The sequence below is a fragment of the Seriola aureovittata genome, chromosome 1 (genome assembly GCF_021018895.1).
Source record: "Seriola aureovittata isolate HTS-2021-v1 ecotype China chromosome 1, ASM2101889v1, whole genome shotgun sequence".
Classification (NCBI taxonomy): domain Eukaryota; kingdom Metazoa; phylum Chordata; class Actinopteri; order Carangiformes; family Carangidae; genus Seriola; species Seriola aureovittata.
This window is the reverse complement of record NC_079364.1, coordinates 32,893,520-32,914,859: the sequence shown is the minus strand read 5'-3', so window position 1 is coordinate 32,914,859 and position 21,340 is coordinate 32,893,520. Positions and strand designations below refer to the sequence as shown.

General features: G+C 40.7%; 1 protein-coding gene across 1 annotated transcript; it reads right to left on the bottom strand.

The window, feature by feature from the left end:
• Positions 1 to 2,414: 2,414 nt before the first annotated feature.
• Positions 2,415 to 20,386, bottom strand: ankdd1a (ankyrin repeat and death domain containing 1A). The gene is made up of 15 exons (XM_056381542.1): positions 20,215 to 20,386; positions 18,710 to 18,813; positions 16,658 to 16,756; positions 16,040 to 16,138; positions 15,742 to 15,846; positions 14,559 to 14,657; positions 13,447 to 13,545; positions 12,948 to 13,046; positions 12,743 to 12,841; positions 10,441 to 10,539; positions 10,243 to 10,341; positions 9,271 to 9,366; positions 8,076 to 8,277; positions 6,408 to 6,539; positions 2,415 to 6,281 (listed from the first exon to the last, which is right to left on the bottom strand). The coding sequence occupies exons 1-15, from the start codon at positions 20,246 to 20,248 to the stop codon at positions 6,220 to 6,222; spliced, it is 1,527 nt and encodes a 508-aa protein (XP_056237517.1). The 5' UTR covers positions 20,249 to 20,386; the 3' UTR covers positions 2,415 to 6,219.
• Between the last annotated feature and the right edge of the window lie 954 nt (positions 20,387 to 21,340).

Genomic DNA, 21,340 nt, shown 5'->3' with positions numbered 1-21,340 from the left:
GTGATCAGTATCCAATAAGAATTAAGGTGAGAGTAAAAGAGGAAATGAAGGTACGGGGATGCAAATTCAACAAAGCCAACTGTGACACATTTCAAGAACTAAGCAAGGTCAGATGCAGAGTGCCAATTATAAAGTGACAATCGTAGTGAACTATTTCTCCAGGATGAAGGAAACCCAGTGCAGAGCAGACACGTAGCTTACTACTGTACAATGAGGTGCTGGGCACACATGGAGTTTAATATTGTCCAATGAGCCAACAGGTAAAACTCCTGAATTACTGAGGGAAAACAAGAGAGTGTCTATTATAGAAGCTAATATCATAAAGGTAAAAGACTAAACCACCACACACATACACACACACACACACGACTATTAACATGAATTAATACTCTATATTGATCTAAACATATCTCTACAACAGTAATTCCTCCATTGTCTCACTGCTCATGACTGAGCCCCAGTGTTTGTAACATTAGATCATATATGAAATTGTATATTGGTAATAAAATAACAAGCTAACACTGGAAATGAAAGGACACGCTATCAGCTAGCTAACATTAGTTAGCTAAACTGTAACTTAAGGCTAACGTTACAAACTAGCTAACATTAGCGTTCATCTGTAGATACTGGACACAATCTAATTCAGAAACTCTAAAGGCAAGAAAGTAAAGTGTATGAAACAAGCTAGACCGTTAGCTACTGCTAATTATTTTTACGTACAGTGTCTGTGAGACACAGGAGCAGAGAGTTGAGGATGGAGTGAGGCAGGGAGATGTGACATGTTACAATGGTACAGTCCAGTTTAAAGGTGTCTGAAATCATATTCCAGGCATGAATATAGGGAATATGCTGTACTATTTACAATCACAGGTAAGACGATTATATAAATGTTTCATCCCCCGTAGTTTGAACCCTGGTCAGATGTGATTATTTAATGATACATTTACATAAATTTACTGATTTACTAGATGATTTCAATAATAAAAGGTTGTCTGCAGTTATACATTATACATTTAGCAAATACTGAAGGGAGGGAGTGAAGAGAGTGTAACCATGGACGGAATGATAAGAGGAATGAGTGGAACCAGGAGAAACAAGAAGGCTGTCAGCAATAAAGGAAGAGACAGAAGTTCTCGCAAACTTCACAGTTCAGATAATTCCTCAGTGACAGTGTAGAGATGACACTCACACAGAATCCAGGTGTGAATGTAAGAAACACCATGTCAAGAGAAAGTCTAGATTTAGCTGTCAGTCTGTTTGAATTAAAGAGGGCCATTTATGTGACCAAATTCATCAGGGATAGATGGTATTTGTTATGACAGTGCACTGCTTGGAGTGTTAAGGTTGTTTAATTTAGTTTGGGAACCAGGAACATTTCCAGTAGTAGTTTTCAGACCCTCAAACTACAGAACAATACCTCACACACTTACAACAAGGGAGAACTATGGCTGGAATCTAATACAGAAGAAAACGCACTGCAACAGAAATGGTTGAGCAGTGGGAAAATAAGTTCATCTGTATCAAAGACACAAGTGATATGTTTCTTTAGATGTCATGAGGCCACATCCCTGAATTTATACAGCCAAACACCTGAGCAGGTGAGTGTGGTTAGGTTTCTTGGAGAGTCTGATCAAAGTGAATCAAATTACCACAAGTGAACTGATGCACAGAAAATATGAGGCCAGGTTATTCCAGCACAGGCACACTGGGTGGTTCCTGACCAAATAATCTGCTCTCTGGGTGTGAACCTGGAGGCCATAGAGAGGATGAGTAGTGGCTGGGTTGAAGGCCATGCTGAGTTTAAGAGGTTAATCAGACCATGGTCCTGTGTCCTATGTATAGAGTATATAATTGTAAATCATATTCAGCTTTGGAGCAACTGGAGCTCCCACTCATTGAATGAGTGTGTTTGAGTTGTGTGTAGCATCATCAGAACAGTTTTACTGTAAAAGACGTAGATGTAGATCAGTGGTTCCTAATCTTTTCCACTCATGACCCACTTGAAAATCTCAAAAATGTTGGCTGCCCACATGTGATCTATCTATACAGAGGCTGAATCATGTGTTTTTAATGAGAACGATGGAACATTCAGGACTGAACTGAAAGCAGCATAGGATTAGATGCTCCAGTTTTTGCCATCGATGTAATCTTTCAGTGCACAATCAGACTGCAATAGCAAACAAATCGAAAACATAAAAGTTCCTATCATTGAGTTTATAAATTTAAAAAATTTTTTTAAAAAACATTTCAAAACATTATTCATATTTATACATATTTTTTATAATGACATGTTTTCACCAAAATTGTACTGTTTTGCAAATGATTTGTTGGCCCACTTGTGATACCCGACCACAGGCTCTTCACTCAGGTAGATGACGGTCCAGATTTGTAGGAGAACACTGCAACATAGACACTTGTTTTCAAAGTATAGTTTTTACTGATCTCATGAATGAGTCAAGTTCACAATTACATTAGAAGTTTATACATTTAACACAGATTATATCTATACCACACACACGTGATTTAAAACTCTGAACATGCACAGAGTGGCTCCACAAAGAAATTCAAGTAGAAATGGAAATACTGTACATATATAACAAAAACAGAACTGTGATTCAATTTGTTTTGGTCAGAGTGAAACCGAGAGGAATACATGAAAACATTAAACACATGGTGCAGTGTTTCAAAACCATTTCAAACTCTCAGTTTAGTGAATCAGTGGATTCATAAACATAAATACAGATATACACACAACTCCTTAAGTTCAGTTTTATATAAGCTGGATTTTTTTGGTCATAGTTTTAACCATTTCCTGTTTCCTACCACACCATTGCAGGATGCCCAGTCATCTAGAACAGCACTTCCCAACCTTTTGGCTTGTCACCCTTCAAAATAAAGCAACTTGTGACCCATCATCAGCATATGTTTATGGGTTATGATGACATCAACCAAAGAGGTTTAGAAGAAGTGAAATTATCCAGTAAATCATAAAACAATAAAGCAAAGTTTAGATCAAAATAGAAAAGTTTTTTTTTTGCTCGAAATGTCATGTGTTTTTTGCATCATTAAACTGCATCCTGTAAATGGTCTATTGCTTGCAGTGGGGACAGTAGGTTAAACACTGTATATTACTAATGCTAATGGATGTTAACAGCTGATAGTGAGTGATCATGTCAACACTGAGCAAAACTGCACTTTAGATCATTTGTTGTAACCAGGGTGACCCGCTCATGTTTCCTGTGCTAATACAACAGCCATTGTTCGAGTTCTGCCCAAAAATGGTGGCAGCTTTACCAGTACATTTCCATGTGGTGATATGATGATATCTACAGAGTATTGATGTGTGTGAGAGCTGCTGCAGTGTGTGGCTGGTGTCGTCACTCTCCTGGTGAAGTGAGTGAATCAAGTTTTTTTTAATAGCACCATTCGAGGGCAAAGTACTTCACATCAACAGATGAATAAAACAGGAGAAGTGAAGTCTGCACCTCTGGACCTTGAGCTGCTTTTTAAAGGCATCAGCAGCATCCACAGATCTTTCAGTGTTTATTATGGAGCCCAAAGTATTTGATGGTAAATAAATAAAAAGTAAAAATATTTATTCATTGAGAACCACAGACTTGACAATAAAAAACAAGGGCCACCATTTTGCCAGGAGGTGAAGAGAAATCTAAAGAATAAATCTTGACCTGTAAGAATGCTTTCATAATAACAAACTGGAAATGAAAACTATAGTGTTGGTGTCCATATGTAAAAACTGAGCTTTCAGAAGGAGGAGCTCAAATAAACTGAAGGAACAGTAAAAGAGGAACTGAAGTTCTTAGAATAAATACATAAAACATGTCATGTGTGTCAGTGAAGCCTTCAGCCAATCAGGACAAAGCTCAGTCATCACACAGGTGAGAAACTGCAGAACCTGCCTCAGAAAAGTGAAGGTGCCTTGCTCCTGTGAGGTTTTAATGTCATGTGACATGATGATGTTCTGCAGCAAAAGTCGGACAAACTTTCTAACCAGAATGCACTGCTTTAAGTCCAGCAGGCATCATGTTAAGTCGCATAAAATCACACACGTACTTACAACTACTTTTGTTGGAAGTTGTGATGCTCCTCCCCTTGTCAGGAGGCTGGCCAACCTGAGCAGGTAACTGGCTGAATGTAGATCATTTGGACCTTAAAGGCAATATAAGCTGCTCATGTGCTCAGTCTATCTCTTTTGACATCTACAACCCTCTTGTTTTTGGTCAGCACCTTTAACACCTCACCTGAGTGAAAATCTTCCCAGCAGCCACTCAGAAGCCACACGGCTCAGGTGAAACTAACCTCATGGTGGAGAGGAACAAGGTAAAATGCCTTGTAACAGATGCTGCAGTCAACATGCAGGGTATCCATGAGAGAGAGAGAGAGAGAGAGAGAGAGAGAGTTGTGGTCACTCCTCTCTCTCTCGCTCATGGGGTATCATAACGATCATATCGGCTTTCACAGGGTAATGATTGGACATCGGCCTATGGTTAAAATCGAGGAGCCCTAACCATGATACTTCTGCTCTGTTTGTTCATTAGATGTCCATGATCCATAATCTTTAAGCTGATGTGAATTTTGCTGTGTAAGAATAAATTCAGTTTAGTTGTTCTTTCTTCACATTTTTGTTACATGTGAACTTTGGACTGGACCATGAAACTAAAACACTGGCTTAGTCTCGAGTCTGCCTCCAGGCTCTCTGATCAGGCTCCAGCTCCTGCAAATAATACGAGGACAAAACCTGCTTCTCATTCAGTCTGAATGCACTTCAGTGTCACATGCTCATCAGTGTCTGCTGATGTGTAAGCAGGCAGCTGTTTGCTTCCATATTAAGCATAACAACTTCTTTCTGAGTTTCTTTTGGAGCCAAACTCCCATATGATGTTTTTATATAATAGACATATGATGAGAAATGATCATCAACACCTAAGGAACCAATCCTGTCAACTGGTGGGGATTGGGGGCGGGTCTAAATAAGCCTGAAACCTTGTCAGTACAGAGAGACAGTTAGCATTAGCAGAACCACTGACACTGTGTCAGCCACTGCCAGTTACAAGCTAACAAACAACATAAACAGATAAAAGATGCTAACTACGCTAAGTGTTCTGATCCGTCTGCTAGTCTCTGGTTCTGGTCTCAGACTCCTCATCTGAGTCTGGGTCTGACTGAGGCTCAAACATGTGGCTGAGTCTCTCTGATGTTTCCTCCTCTAACCATCTTGATGCTCTCTGCTCTTTCACCTGTCCACCTGGAGCCAGCAGGTGGTGGGCGGGGCTCAAGGCCTGATCCACATTTCTCACTCAGGATGTAAGAGATGAGACTGTTTGTTCGGGAAAACCATGATCAACTAAATATGAATCACAGCTGATTAGTATTAGCATAGAATACTTTTACAGAGTTTGAAACATGTCTGGAGGGGAACTTTAAGGAAGGAGAGCTTTAGCTTTATGTTTTCAGGAGAAAGCATGTGGTGGGGGGAGTTTGGATTTCTATGTAGCTGCTAGATATAGTTTTTGATAAAGAAATACAGTATATAGTAAATATTTTGTGGATCAGGATCCAAGTCCCACATGATACCAGGTAGGGTTGATATCCAAAATTTAATATCTCAATGCAGTCTAACCCAAAAATCCTGATATACGATATTATCACAGGGGTTATATTTTATGTTTCAATTGTTTTTTTTTAATAATATATTAAATCATATATTATGTTACAGCAAAAAATTGATATGATGAAAAATATTGCATTGGTGGGAAATATTGCAATATTATTGAATATCGGCCCAAACCTAATACCAGGTGACATTCCTTATTAAATGATGGGTTTTATGGTGGATCCTTTACATTATATGAGGCTGGATGATAAATCCTTATAATAATCTGAAATGTGTTGTGTGTTTACAGCCCTTTGTGTACAGAGATAAAGCAGTATATACAGTATGAATAGTGTCAGCAGCTGTTCACCACATGCATTAAAAAAACAACAAAAAGAACTGTTATTTTACATTAAAACCATCTTATTGTCCCCTCACCCTAACATAGAATAAATCCTCTCAACCAGAGTCAGAACAGATTAAAAATGTGAATATAAACATGCCATAAATTATACAAAGTGTTGTGATTGGCTCAGCTCAGGTCATTTATAGTTAAACAGAGTTCAGGGGTGAAGTGAAACCTTCACAGTCACTCAGAGTGACACAGATCACATCGCAGAGCACATCTTAGGAGAGCTGCTCTCTGCGTTCGCCTTCTGCCGGACACACTCTGGATGATCAACACAACAAGGAGACAGCAAGTAATGCACCGATACATCACTGACACCCCACCCCCACCCCCACCACAGCATTGATGGACATGAACATAGAGCACGGTGCAGTGTGATGGTCTCACCTGCCAGGTCTGTGCGGGAGATCTCCACCAGCCCCTCGTACAGGCCTTTGATGGGGTTCTCCCCCGCCACCACGACTCCATGAAGCCAGATGAGCAGCATGCGGTGACCATGCTCTTTGAAGCTTTTCATACCTACAAGTTCAACTCAGAATTATAATACACACTAATATCCATCTGGATCTGATCTGAGAGGAGTCAACACTGAAAACTAGAATTACCTCTTCGTCGTTGTGTGCCTCCACCACTCAGACTAGTTTCAGATTACATCCCTATATGAAATATGAACCATTTGTGTGAAATTTTGTCATAATTACTGTGAGAAGTCTGGAGTAATTGCTAAAAAGTGTTTTGTGAGGTCAAACTGACTTCCTTGAGTCCAAGTGAATATTTGTGCCAAATTTGAATCTTTGTTCAGGTGTTACGGAGGTATCGCATTCTCTAGGCCAAAACCATGTATTGTGAGGTCCCGTGACCTTGACCCTTTGACCACCAAAATCTAATCAATTCATCCTTGAGTCCTAGCGAATATTTGTGCCGAATTTTAATTTCATTCCATCACGACGTTACTGAGATATCGTGTCCACGAGAATGGAAGAGCTGGATGGACAACCGGAAAACAATATGGCTCTGACTGTTGCGAAGGAATAATGAAGTGGCTGCAATCTGTTGTTTTCTGTCAGGAGAGGGAATGAAAGCAGCTGTTTAGCTGACAGACTAATATTCAATGAGAGTGTTTAAAACTGTTTTAAATTACAAATATAAGACCACTTTTTTTTGCACAGTAGGGCTTAAGACTGTGATTGTTCCATCCATATATCCAAACAGACGTGTCACCAGATAACTTGACTTGCTGCACCTGAGCTGAAAACATGAGTATCTGATACAAGTCAGTGAGTGTGGTTGACAACAGTCAGGACTGCTCTATTTCTTCCATTAGACATGGACAGAACACATCAGAGGTGTTCAGGACATGCACCAAAACATCTTTAAACTGATCTACTCACCACTTTAACTGACTTCACCAGCAGCTTTTATTAGTGAACTACTGTCTGAGAGCTCTGCTGTCAGTCATGGGATAAACTGTGATTGTAGTGAACTGAATGACTAAACAGAGTCAGAGCTGAACACACTGCAACTTAAGAAAACACAAACAACCTCAGAAAACATCTTCATCAATATAACAAGCCATGAGCTGCAAATACTCACAACACAACACAAGTGTTTCCAGGAGACACACAAAAAGTGATGACCCTGGCTGGGACAAACTTGCTGTTCAATGCTTTGTGACTGTAAACAGCATCTTCATATCTGCAGTGGTGTGGACATGGTCTACATCAAACACTGCTGAGAGTTAGACAAGATCAATACCACTCTCATATCTGTGCATTAACTGTGGAGCCAGAGCCAGGACTCAATTGGCTTCTTATAAAGACTGGATGCAGCAGGAAACAGCTAGCCTGGCTGTCACTTGTTTTAAAGCTACAGGACGCTAAGCTAATCAGCTCCTGGCTCCATAACCCTGTACAGACATGAGTGGTATTGACTAAGACAGCTGGTAGAGAGAATGAACCAGTGCTGAGGTTGGGAAATATGTGTGTCCCTGTGCTGAGGTGTTGTGAAGCAGTGTTTAGTGCATCTGTGTGTAATGTGTGTTTCAGCATGGCTCACCTGTCCACTGTTGTTCTATAGCTCGTATATGAGCGTCACTGAAGTCCCAGTGTTGTGCCAGAATCTTCCACTCCCCGCGGCAGAGGTGCTTGGTGGCCAGGCTCCACAGGACTGAGCGGAGGTGCTGTGTCTCCGGCTGGTGGTCCTGCCTGAAGCTCAGCGGCCTCCCCACCCAGGAGTCCTGCTCACTGCTCATGTGATCCTGAAGGCAACAGTAGTACCAGTTCTCCATATAGTTATATACAAACAGTGGGGTCCACAAGTCTGAGTCTTGAAAAGTCTTCTCAAATTACATTTAACAACTAATAAAAACAGCAATGCTTCATCTGAATTTTCCTGCGGACGTCCAGGATGTTGCTATTAGATGTAAATAAAATCAAGGCTCTGTAAATCATGTTAACAACCCCATAATAACTAATCCAGATGGCTGTGGCTGTATGAACCCTGTCATACAGCAGTGAAGGTAATGGAAGAATCCTGCTGCAGTGCATCATTTGTTTTCTATTGAGTCCTGACTCTATGGTGAAAAATACAAATTTCAAAAGTAACTTTGTTGTTTTTGTAAAAGTTTCTGTTGAACCTGACTCAGGATTAACAGTCATCATGCAGATAACTGACCTGTCCTAGAAAACAGTGCTTCAGAACAGTGTCAACATAAGATCAATAAAAAACACCAGAGGTCTGTACTACGAAGCAGGATCTGAGGTTATCGAGGTAACTTCAGGTTTAACTCTGGGTTTTCAGTCCTACGAAGGTGGTTCACTTCTTACCAGGGTAAATCCCCACGGTAACTGATGCTGAACTCCTAACCTGCTCCCAATCAGATCCAACCTGTCAACAGCCAAACTACTGACCAATCAGATCACTGGAAAAACTGAGTCATCATTCCTACAGGATCCTGACAGGGACAGAAGAGTTTACAATAAAGTGATCAATAATTAAGATCAGTAGATATTTGTGTAGTGGTAGTGGATGGTTTTGACTCTGGTTTCAAAACAGAGCTTCTAACAATCAGAGGAGAGTTTATCACTAAATAACTACATAATAACTATTGTAGCTTCATTTGACCTGAACACAGAATCTTTAATCGACAGGATTCCTGACAGTGATGAAGCTCTTACTCTCTTCTTCATCACTGCATTGAAGTCATTCTATCTGAGCCAGTGCAGGTCACACCCACTGATGACAAACTCACCTTCTCCCATTTATAGAAGCGGTCGGCTTTGATGATCATGTCGACCAGGATGACGTGGTTTCCTCTGGCTGCCACCTCCAGACATGTTTTCCCCTGCTGTGTTTATTACATTGTCAAAACAACACAGTAAAGAAGCAGCTTGTCAATCCGCTAGATGATGTACAGAGATACAGGAGTCACACTTCAGGTTAAGATATTATCAGGGAAATATGATGTAAAATTCAAAATTAGAATATATAAAGAGAATTGACACAGAAAACAAAGCTCAGCCATAAAATACAGCAGTTCTACAGACCATAATATACATTTATTCAATCTCAGGCTGATGACATGTTTACAATATGTGTACTGACGTTTAACATTTATCAAGAAAAGGTCATGAACTTGGTGGTTTAATCTCTACTACACATCCATCTGCGAGGCTGGTGACATCATCACTGTAATCATTCATATTATTAATAATTATCAGGGCATTTAGTGGTTTACAAATATAGGGAAACATATCTATTTAATACCTGCAATGTTCATTATAGTGCAGCAAGTGGATTATTTGTTTTTTTTTATTTTTAATTATTCAATTCTTTTGGGTTTAAAATGTCAAAAATAATTAACAACAGTAAATAAACCCAAAGACACATAAACAGTGGTGGAATGTAACTAAGTACATTTACTCAACTAGTGTATTTATCTACATTATATTTTTGGATATTTAAAGTATATTTCTATTGTTCCTTGTCCAGAATCATACTGTATATGTAGTGAAGACTATGTAGGAAGTTAATAAAAGGTATTAATTGTACTTTTTCTGTGTGGTCACAGTTACAGTGACCTTTGACCTTGCACGTTTGTGCCAAATTTAGAGAAGTTCCCTCAAAGTGTTGATGTGAGGATATGACGTTCAGAAGAGTGAGACAGACGGACATGAAGCCTCCGGTCCTGACCGTCCAGGTGAGAGTCTGTGCTGTGTGGTACCTTGTCAGCCATGTTGAGGTTAACTCCTGAAATCAACATCATCTCAGCCAGGTCCTGCCAGCCATGCTCTGCTGCGATGTGTAGAGCCGTCTGCTGTCTCTGTGAAGCACAGGACACTGATCTGTTGGACTGCCGCTCACACTGAGCTCCTGCAGAGGAACGGGCTCTCTGTTCTGCGATCAAGAAGCTGGTACTCACACAGTCAGTGACGTCCAGGTCACAGTCAGCATCTATGAGCAGCCGCACAACCTCAGTGTGGCTGCTGAACACCGCCACATGGAGTGCTGTGGTGTGTTGCTGTTTTAAACATAAAGAAGACGAACATTTCATCAGATGTGTGAATGAGCCGGAAAACAAGAGCTTGTTTAGTGGCTGTAAGAACAGCATCATCAAGTATCACTTTACTTTCACCCCACCCCCCTCTCTAGCATTCAGACTCAGCATATAAACATTTAATAAACAGGTTATAACACACTATAATGTGGTTGTAAATTGTGCTGAAGATGGTGACACCCTCAACGTTGATGTCAAAGTTTTGGTCAGTAGAATGGAGAACTTTCTGCCATCAATCATATCCGAAGATCAAACTGGCTTTGTCAATCGTTGTCTATTTGATGTCTTCTACTCACCCTCAGATGTGACTCCTGAATGTGTCCTCTCTAATCGAGAAGAAAGTATGTGACTGTGTGGAGTGGATGTACTTGTTTGCAATTTAAAAAATATTTGACTCTGGACCAAGATTGATAACGTGGATAAAATGATTATACTTGTGCCCTACTTCTTCAATCCTCATGAACTTTGCACAGTCACAACCCTGAAACCTCTAACAGGGAACTTGTTCAGGGCGTCTTTTAAGCCCACTACTCGATCTGTCAATAGAGTCATTAGTGCTTCTGAGTTCTATAGCTGCCTGATATTTCAGGGATTTGGAGGAAGGTAGTTGGACATGAAGTTTTCCTCTATGCAAACAACCTTTTCTTTTCATATCAAGATCAGATACTTCTGTCATTTCTCAACCAATTAAATTTACTTAATTTAAAGAGTGACCTTTTCCCTGTGAACGGAGACACTTACACCAGAGTACGCTAACTTCCCCTTTAAGATTGTTCAAAATATTTGACTTACCTTTCAGTCACAAAAAAACACGTGTCTTTTTAAAGACAATTTCCTTACTCTGTTAAATCATGTGAAACAGTGCCTAATGCAGTGAATATATACAAAAAACTAAATATTTATATCTTATATCTATATATACACTATGTATTCCTCTTAAGACTCAGTTATATTATTGTATATATTGTCCTACGTATGCAGGAACAAGCCCCCTCTTCAAACATCTAAAAATAATGGAGGCTTGGCACAGTCACAGTCTCTGCTTTTATTATTGAGTGGTTAATATACACATCTACAGACCAAGGCAATGGAGCTGAATTCTGTCAAAAAGCTTTTCACTGTTAGGAGTCTCAAGCCTTCTCCCCCCAAATTAACTGAGTAATAATCTGTTTGTCTGGCACAGTGTAAGAGACTTTGGTTGCCAGGAGTTTTCTCTCTTTAGCCCTCTCCTATACAGCCATCTTTTCCAACCTTCTTTGCTGGACCCTGCATTACATGAATCGCAGAGTAGGAATAGTGAACGCTGAAGATCTTTTATCATTTGAACAACTTTCCGAAAAGTGTGACCTACCTCGTACCCATTCCTCCAGGTACCTGCAAACCAGACACTTCCTCCACTAAGATAGTAGTACTAGTAATACTAGTTTACACCCACCACACAAAAGTTTAATACCTGCTATCTATGACAAACTGGCTGGTGTAGGACATGCCCCTCTTCACTAAATTAAAACCGCCAAATGATCTCATATTAACCCCGATGTGAGGTGAGACCTCCCTAATTCACATTTCTGGACATGTCTAGGCCTGGAAAAATACTGGAGAGACATTTTCCAAACCTTTTCCTTAATCCTCAATTTTGACCTAGAACCCAACCCCCTCACCGTTTTAGGCAGCAGTGGAGAGGATGGATAGCTCTCAGCTCATCCATCCTGTGCCCCTCAGGTTGAAATGTGTGTGTGCTCTGTCCCCTAACTGTGCAGTCCAAAACTCAACAATGTACTGCTGCGCAGCACTACAGGTGGGTGGTGTCACAAGTACAACAGACCCCAGCACAAATGTACAACTGTACCTCTGATTGGTCAGGGGGGTGAGACGTGCAACAGTCTTGTACTTTTTCGTTTGAAAAGGTCAGTGTGGAAATGTTTTCTTCCAGACAGGATTCAAGCAGCTTTCACAGAGCGAGTAGGTGCCAACACTAGACACAGGCAACAACCCCTACCTCCTGTCTGAAAGAACCTGAACCATCAGTGTGAAGACATTCTCTAAAATGTTAAATTAAACACATTTATGCATTCTTACTATTTTGGATAAACTTCCGTAGCAGGAATTCTTTTCCAGTCATCATACAAGCCAAGAAACAGGTCACATGACAGGTGACATCACTCACATTGTCGACAGCATCGATGCTGATTCCTGCCTCCAGGAGTAAACTGGCCTCTTTGTCAAAGCCGTGCTGGGCAGCGTAGTGCAGAGCGTTCATGTTCCTCTGCGGTCAAAACAAGATGTCACAACATTAATAAACCTCACCTAACCTATCCTAACCTCTCCTGTTTATTACAGATGATATTTGACTTTAAATGAACAAACCGTACATTCGTCTGTGCGTTGACATTACAGCCGGACTCCAGCAGCAACTTGACACAGTCATAGTGACCTCCATCAGCTGCCAGGTGCAAAGCTGTGAGACCATCCTATAACACACAGAGTGTTTAGGCAGAACATTATGATGTCACAGTGAAGTTGACATTTGATATTTTTATAAATGTCATCAATTCATATTATCCTTACAGAGATTTGAGATAACGTGTGTCATAATTAATGCCATCAGTGTTCAGTGTGTCTGTCTGAGCCCTGCTGTATGAATTTCAATATGGAGTCACAAAATATTCTTTTATGTCCTTCCAACAGAAAACAGAAAATGTTCTCCTATTTCTGTTTGATAGTTGAGTGGTTTTAGAGTTTTATTTTATGTTGTATCCTTGTGTTATGTTTGTTGTCTTGGAAACAGAAACAGGTGATTACTGGGGGGGGTAAAAAAGGTTTTGATGTGTAGAACTGCAAACTGATCTGAGACCAGCCTAGTGAACTCACTATGTTCCTCTCATCCACATCTAGTCCGGTCTCCACGATCTTCTGCAGGACCTCTGTGTGGCCGCACTTCGCTGTTAGATGCATGGCCGTGTTCTCCTCCTGCAGGCCGTACATGACAACACATTACAAGACATAACAACATATAACGACCAGTGACCCACAGCTTCCTTTACATGTATCTATGAAAACAATAATATAATAACTTTATCTATATAGTACCTTTACAAACAGAGTTTACAGACTGCTTTGACAAACGAATCAAAAACAATGAAGGTCAAAAGCAGGACAGAAATAAGTTGGAGTTACAGAAGGAGGAAAAACAATATCAGATCGGGGTGTGAGATGTGCAGGTTGTGAACATGTTGAGGGCGTGTTAACAGGTTACTGGTATTTTGGTACTAAACTGAAGAGGAGAAGAGAACAGTTTGTTCACAGACCAACCTCCTCAGTGTGTTGGCTTGATGTTCCATTCACTTTGAAATAAATCAATAAATCAATAAACCAGTGGTATCCAACCTGTTTTCTTGGATGTATCACAACAGACCTACCAGATGAGCCTGTGTTAAGCTTGGGGGATATCCAACATTTAATATCTTTTTTTTTATAATATAATTATGTTATTGTATTTTATGTTTCAGGTATGAGCGATGTTGCCACTAAATAGCAGTTCAAAGTTTTATTTGTCAATGTACAGTGTAGTATGCATCTCTATGGTACAGAAGTCATGAGGACCACTGACCGTGGCCTTCCTCTCCTCAGCTGTAAAATAAACCTGAACAAAGCCCTGACCTGATCACAGTGGCAGCTGCAGTGAAGTTCAGTTTGACCATGTGCTGATTTATCAAATGCTGTCATCTGCTTCAGTTTATCTGAGAAGCAGTGTGAAGATATTTACTTTTGGAGTCAGCTGTTAGCAGGTATTTCCCCTCAGTGCAATATCTGTACACAGGATTTAAAGTCTGAAGAGATCCTGGTTCGTAATGTTTGTTTGTGACTTAAAATCTCTGAAGTGATGGATGGATGTCAGCTTATTTTCATTTGGTCAAGGTGTCGTCATGACAGCGAATAACAAATAAAACATTTACTGTGTGTGTGTGTGTGTGTGTGTCTACCTTGTCCTTTAATCCATGTGTGCAACCCATTCCAATCAGAAACTCCACCACCTCCAGTTGTCCATGTTCAGCCGCCAGGTGAAGAGCTGTCTTCCCTGCCTGGTAGAGATGTCAGCATGTTACAAACAGGAGCCGCTGTGTATACAGTATACTGTACTGTGTATACATACACATATACTGTACTACCTGTACTGTATACATACACATAATGTACAGTATATATACACTTACACTGTACTGTATACATACACATAATATACAGTATATATACACTTACACTGTACTGTATACATACACATATACTGTACTGTGTATACATACACATATACTGTACTGTGTATACATACACATAAAAACACATTCACAGTTTGTACTAAATCATTTTTTAACAAGGTCGTAGGTTTAGTCTCAACATTTGTAGAGACACAACAATCCCTCCATAACAAAGAGGACTTTTGATGTCAACTGAATGGTTTATTAACATATAAGATCTGTATTTACATTTAAACTAGAATCACCTCCTCGTGGTTCTCTGCCTCCTCCACTCAGACTGGTTTCAGGTTACATCCCTGTTTATCCAGAGTCATAGAAAATAAGAACCACCAATGTTTGTGCCAAATTTGAGTTTTGTCAAGGCGTTACTGAAATACACACTGACATCCTGAAAACAATATGCTTCTGGCTCTGACTATCACAGGCGTGGAATAATAAAAACTATACTAAGCTGCCCAGGTATATTAACAGCCACCCAGGTATACTGGGCGACTCATTTTGACATTTTATTTGTATGTTATTTAATCCATCAGAAAAACACCATCTGCGATCGATTAACTATTCTCTACTCTCCCCCCTGAACCTCATGGTTCTGCTAACACACAAACAGAAAGAGAGAAAGAGGGAGACGCATGGTGTTGCGTAGAAGACGCAGACACAGTGAATACTGAACGGACAAGTCAGTTCTCAAGTCCAGCCTCCAGATCGGCCCCGCCATTTCAGCCAATCAAATGCTAGCAAGCCTAGATCAGTTTCTTGGAGACGTAGCCTCTGAGAGGGCACATCAGAATTATCTAATGACTTCACTTCAAACATAGTGCCAACAAGTTCACTCAAATTTTGGTTGGAACATGTCCCTACTGTCCATATGCAAACCTACACCTATGTGTGTAGATGAGTCAACAGTCACCTTGTCCTCTCTGTCCAGACAGATGTCCTCCAGGTCCTCCATGATGAACTCCAACACTCTGATGTGGCCTCGCTGAGCAGCACAGTGCAGCATAGTCAGACCATCCTAACACACACACACACGCACACGCACACGCACACACACACACACACACAAACACACACACGCACGCACACACACACACACACACACACACACACACACACACACACACACACACACACACACACACACACACACATCCGTAAGACACCAACCTCTGACTCTGTAGTGATGCTGAGATCAATCACTCTCTGACCTTGTTCACACAGCTGAGCTTTGCTCCACAGGACACCAGGATCTGCAGGATCTTCAGGTGACCAAACCAGGAGGCCAGCAGCAGAGCGTTCATGCCAAACTGTGGACAAACATTGACAACAGTGAGGGTGGTAGAACTGTACACACTTTATTGTGTTGTACGTTTAAATTTAAATTGATAAAACTGACATTTTTTCCCATCAGTCTACACTCATTAACTTTCAATGATAAAGTGAAAACTTGTTTTTAGAAGTTTCCACAAATGCATTAAAAATCGAAAACTGAAAGTGAAGAATGAGTTGACCAGATCTAGGTTCAGAGCTGCTGAACGGTGTGTTTCAAAGAGCTCAATCAAGGCTCGGAAGACTTTTGAAAATGAGAGATTTTTGTTGTGTTGAGATTTAGTGAATACTTTCTGAAACCACTGGAGAGTGGTTTCCCTGCTGGGCTCGGTCTGTCCCTGCCCCACTAAATATTTCTTTTATTTCAGAAAGCTTACTTACTCAGCATCAGGCTGAGTGCCGCTCTCATCATAGCCACTCTGGCTAAATCTAATATAAAAGATGGAATGAATGAGTTCAATAGTAAATGGTCATAAACGACAAACTTGTGTACACACAATGTCCGCCTCATCAACTTCAGTGTCGTGGTCCAGGAGGAGACGAAGAGCCTGTTCATTCCCTGCTCCTGCCGCCCAGTGCAGAGCCTTCCTGTCTATCTGTACAGAGAGAGAGACAGACAGAGACAGACAGGCAGACAGACAGAGACGGACAGGGCTCAGTGATCCTGTGATGGCATCAGCCAAACAGGGTAATATCATTCCAATCCTAATTCACCTCATTAGTTATCAACACAGGTTCTTTCATTTACAGTCAATTACACCTTAACATTTAATAACACACTCTTTGATTATTTTAGAATCAGTTTACTTGCTTTAACCTTGCATTGTCTTATATGTAGCGCACACATTTTAACACTGTAGGGTTACATAGGCAATTTTCTGTTTATTAATCATTTGCTTCTTGTGTTCTGCGTTGTGTTACCATGGTTGTTGGGAGGACCCTTCCTGGTGGAGCAAAAGGTGTGGCTGATGCTGAGGACTCTTAAATCTGGGAGCCAGCTGATTGGGCCAAGCCAACTGTTGATGCCTCATGTGTGGGTAGGTGGGTGGGTGGAGGTTTGGGTTTAGTTAACTGTGCCCTTTGTGTGTAAATTGGTTTGGGCAAGCCACTATATATGTTCCCTCATGTCTCATTCTGTTGGGTCAGTTTGTTCAGTGAACATGTTGTTTAGTTGATACTATTTAGAAATGAGCCTGAGGCTGTGAGCAGGTAACAGCACCTGTTCAGTCTCACCTGAGGCCTCTGTTTGTATAACATATGAAGGCCAGTCACAGTAACTCCATCACATACATTAGTGATGGCTCAGTGAAGTACATCAGTGACAGCACATACACCCAGAACTGGTTTGTTCTAATGTGTCATTATTAATCTTCTTTCTCATGTTAGAGTATCTGCTGTGAGAACGGTCTGATGGTTCACTGGAGGCATCAGCTGATATCTCCATAGTAACCACACAGTCTGACGTCAGAGTTCAGTAGTGTAGCTCTCTCTATCCTGAGTTGTGTACATTAACACGCCTCACTTCCTTTTGGTCTACTGCTACAGTGTGGTGATGGCATCAAAAGTGTGTAACACTCCCAATAAAAGAAGTCTGCATACAGGATGCCGTCTGCTCAATTATAAAATAAGGACTTGAAATTTTGTGAGTTGTGAAAAATGTATTTTTAATATGTAATTAATGATTAGTTTTATCTGATCTGATTTATTCTATTCAAACCTATTAATATTTGACATAACACACTGACATGGAATCATGCCTCATTGTTTAGTATGAACACTGTATTTCACAGTGGCCCCGAGAGCTCAATGTACTGCATCTTAAGAAAACACATGCAAACAGATAAAACACAACATCAGTTCATCTTCATCAGTTTGACAACACATGAGCTGCAAATACTCACAACACAACGGAAGTGTTTCCAGGGGACACTAAAAAGTGATGAACCTGGCTGGGAAGTTATTTTTGCCTTAATTCCGATAGTGAGTGAGTGAGTGAGTGAGTGAGTGAGTGAGTGAGTGAGTGAGTGAGTGAGTGAGTGAGTGAATGATACATAGATAGATAGATCTATTCTATCTATTCTATCTATCAGTTTGTGTTGTCAGTATTTGCAGCACATGTTGTGGAATTGATGAAGATGTTCTCTTATTTAAGCCTTATTTACAGAACACTGTGGCAGACATGTTGGTGGACACTGCACACATGGGCAGGGTTTACTGTGCTAATGAGCTTTAAAAATCTATCAACAGATTTTAAACTTTGACTGTAGAAAATGTAACAGTGATTCACAGTCACTTGTCAAAACAAGAACCTTCAGCTGCAGTTGATTGGTTATTTAAAAGTAAAATCCTCTGCTCTGCTAGACTGTATACTGGACAATACAATACATTCAGTCTGACTCAGCGGCTCATGTACAAGACCTTTTATCACAGCAGACCATTTGACATTTCATAGTTGGACAGCCAGTGAATGGGGTGTTGTGCTCTTGAATGTAGATATTATAGGCAGATATAGATATAAGTCACAGAAAGGTGTCCACGTTTGCCCTTACTTTATTTTTGGCCTTGACGTCCACACCCTTCTTGATCAGTTCCTGCATTTTCCCTGTGTCGTTCCTCTTTGCAGCATCGTGGAACTCCTTCTCTGACCACAGCACTGTCAGAAAGGACAGATGAGGAGATGTCAAGTGTAAAAGTGTCTGTTCTGAACACCAGTGAAAACCATTGTGTATTCAATGGCCAAGACTTAGGCATTAAACCTGTAGTAAAGATCCCTATTTTCTTTCATTTTCCTCTTCCCTTCTTTACCTACCTCACTTCCTTTCCTTTCCTCATCACTCCTCATCACTCTTGTTTTCACCCTTACCACACCTCATTGACCAGATTGAGTTCACCTGGTCACTACAAGGTTATTTAAAACTCCACTCCCATTCATTCATTCTTTTTCACCGTTTGCAAGGACGGCAGTTCAGTTAAGAGAAGTTTATGTTACACGTTGGTTCTTATACTTTGCTCATGTTCGTCTCTGAAAACTTTATTTATCCTTTTTCTTGAAGGACATGAGACTACTTTGTTGTCTAATCTCTATTCGCTTCATTTCAGAAGCAGCAGCAGCCCATGTGTGTTTTCCCTTCATGTTCCTTCATGACAAAGGTTTATTTTCCCTGAGAATAAATAGCAGCATTCTCCCTGAGAATAAACCTCTGTCAGAGGGTTGATCATCCCAACCTGATTCCCATGATGATAGTTCACTTTTTCTGAACCTCCAACTTAACAAAACCCATGCATTACTGGCAATAGCAGTGTTAAGCACTGGATAAAAAAATAAATGTTGCCCTCAATTGGGCCACATTTTTCTGGCCCGGTTCCATGGCCCAAATATGGCCCATATACAGTACATATCTGGACTAATTCTGGCACACACACAAGAAATCTTCCTGCTGTCAGCCAATAGGGGAGGATAACAGCCGACTCTGCCAGATATGGGCCAGACTTGGGCCGAGGACCCAAGCCTATGTTGGGCCAGAAGTTTGATTTTCTTTACAGTACTGAACAGTGGTGCAAGTCAGTGCACGCAGCATGATAACAGGAGTTTAACACTACAAGCCCAGTCAGTGACTTCCCACAATCACATGGAGGTGACGTTACCATCCTTTAATGACGTTTCCTGGTCATTCACGTAATTCTTGTAAATTGGTGCCACAGCGAGCTTCTCTCATACAGGGAGATATTTCACTTCAAATGTGGAAACTCTTCCTCACAACAGCCTTTTCCCGATTTTTATGAGGAACACATGCGGCAAAAGAGGGCTGTTTATTTTAATAGGTGACAGAGAATGAACAGTACTCTTTACGTTACCGTCCATCGTCACATTCACAACAGAACACACTGAGATATGGAGTAAAACAAGTGAAACAGCCTCCAAGCTGTGAGTGTGTAACGTCTGCCCCTGTGGTCAACACGGACATCCTGCTGCTGCCAGATGATAGCGCGCGCGCGACACACACACACACACACACACACACGCACACACATACTATACGGTAACGGTACTTACAGATATCATCCTCTGACGCCAGGTCGTCCTCCATCTTTGCGGTGTGTTAACGGCTTTTCTCCGGTCTGTCCTCTCTCATCGTGCTGTTAGGCTGTTCCCCAGCTGCTGACAGGAGGCTGGACGCTACACTGAACAGTTACAACCGTCAAGTCGCAGCAGTAAAACATGAAACAACGACTTCCGGTCACAGCCGTCCAAAATAAAACGAATAGTTACAAGTTTAAAATACCAGTGGTGTGTAGGCTTTAGTGGCATCTAGTGGTGAGGTTGCAGATTGTAACCAACTGAGTACCACCAAATACTCTATTACAGAAGATAACGTATTACAAGCAGCGCCAATGGTAAGATATGGTCTACACTTGGTCTCTTAAGTCGGCATTATCATACAATATGAATTTGCGCCTGATTTTGCTGCTCGTTTTTATCTGCTGGCTTATATCTGATCAACCCAGCACAAGATCATATCAGTCTGATACTCTGTGTTTTCCCTCCAAAAACAGTTCAATAATAATGACAATAATAGTATTATAAAGCAAAGAAATACAAGTTTTATTTCAGTTTAATCTTTTAATTCATGGTTGCACGTATAGCAGTCCCTCTTAACTTCTGTGGTTGGAAAGTGACAGTAGCTCTACCGCAGCAAGGAAACCAGAGCCACAACCAACAGAGAGAAGAGATCTGCGCTGTGAGATCTCATGAGATCTTGATTCTAACTTTATTCAGACCTGTCTCTGTCTCAGTTGATAGATCTGAATAAAGTTAATTTTCTCTTGATCCGTCTTAAAAATGTAATTTTAATGTCAGGATGTTCTGAAGATCTGCGGCTTGTGAGAAATTGATCCAACATTTATTTCAGTGGCTCATGTGAATCATAATCTGTGATCAGGTTCACTTCTTCCATTTGAGTTAACTAACTTAGACCTGCTGTTGGTCTCCTAAATTTGTGTGAGTGTGTGTGTGTGTGTGTGTGTGGGGGGGTGGGGGGGGGGTGGACAACATACAACTTTAAAACTTGAAACATGCTTCTGTTTGAGAACCTGTGAGAAGGTGAGTGCAGCTATTTTAATTATCAAATAATCTGTTATGTTTGATTTAGTGTTCAGCATAAAATCACCTCGTCGTGGTT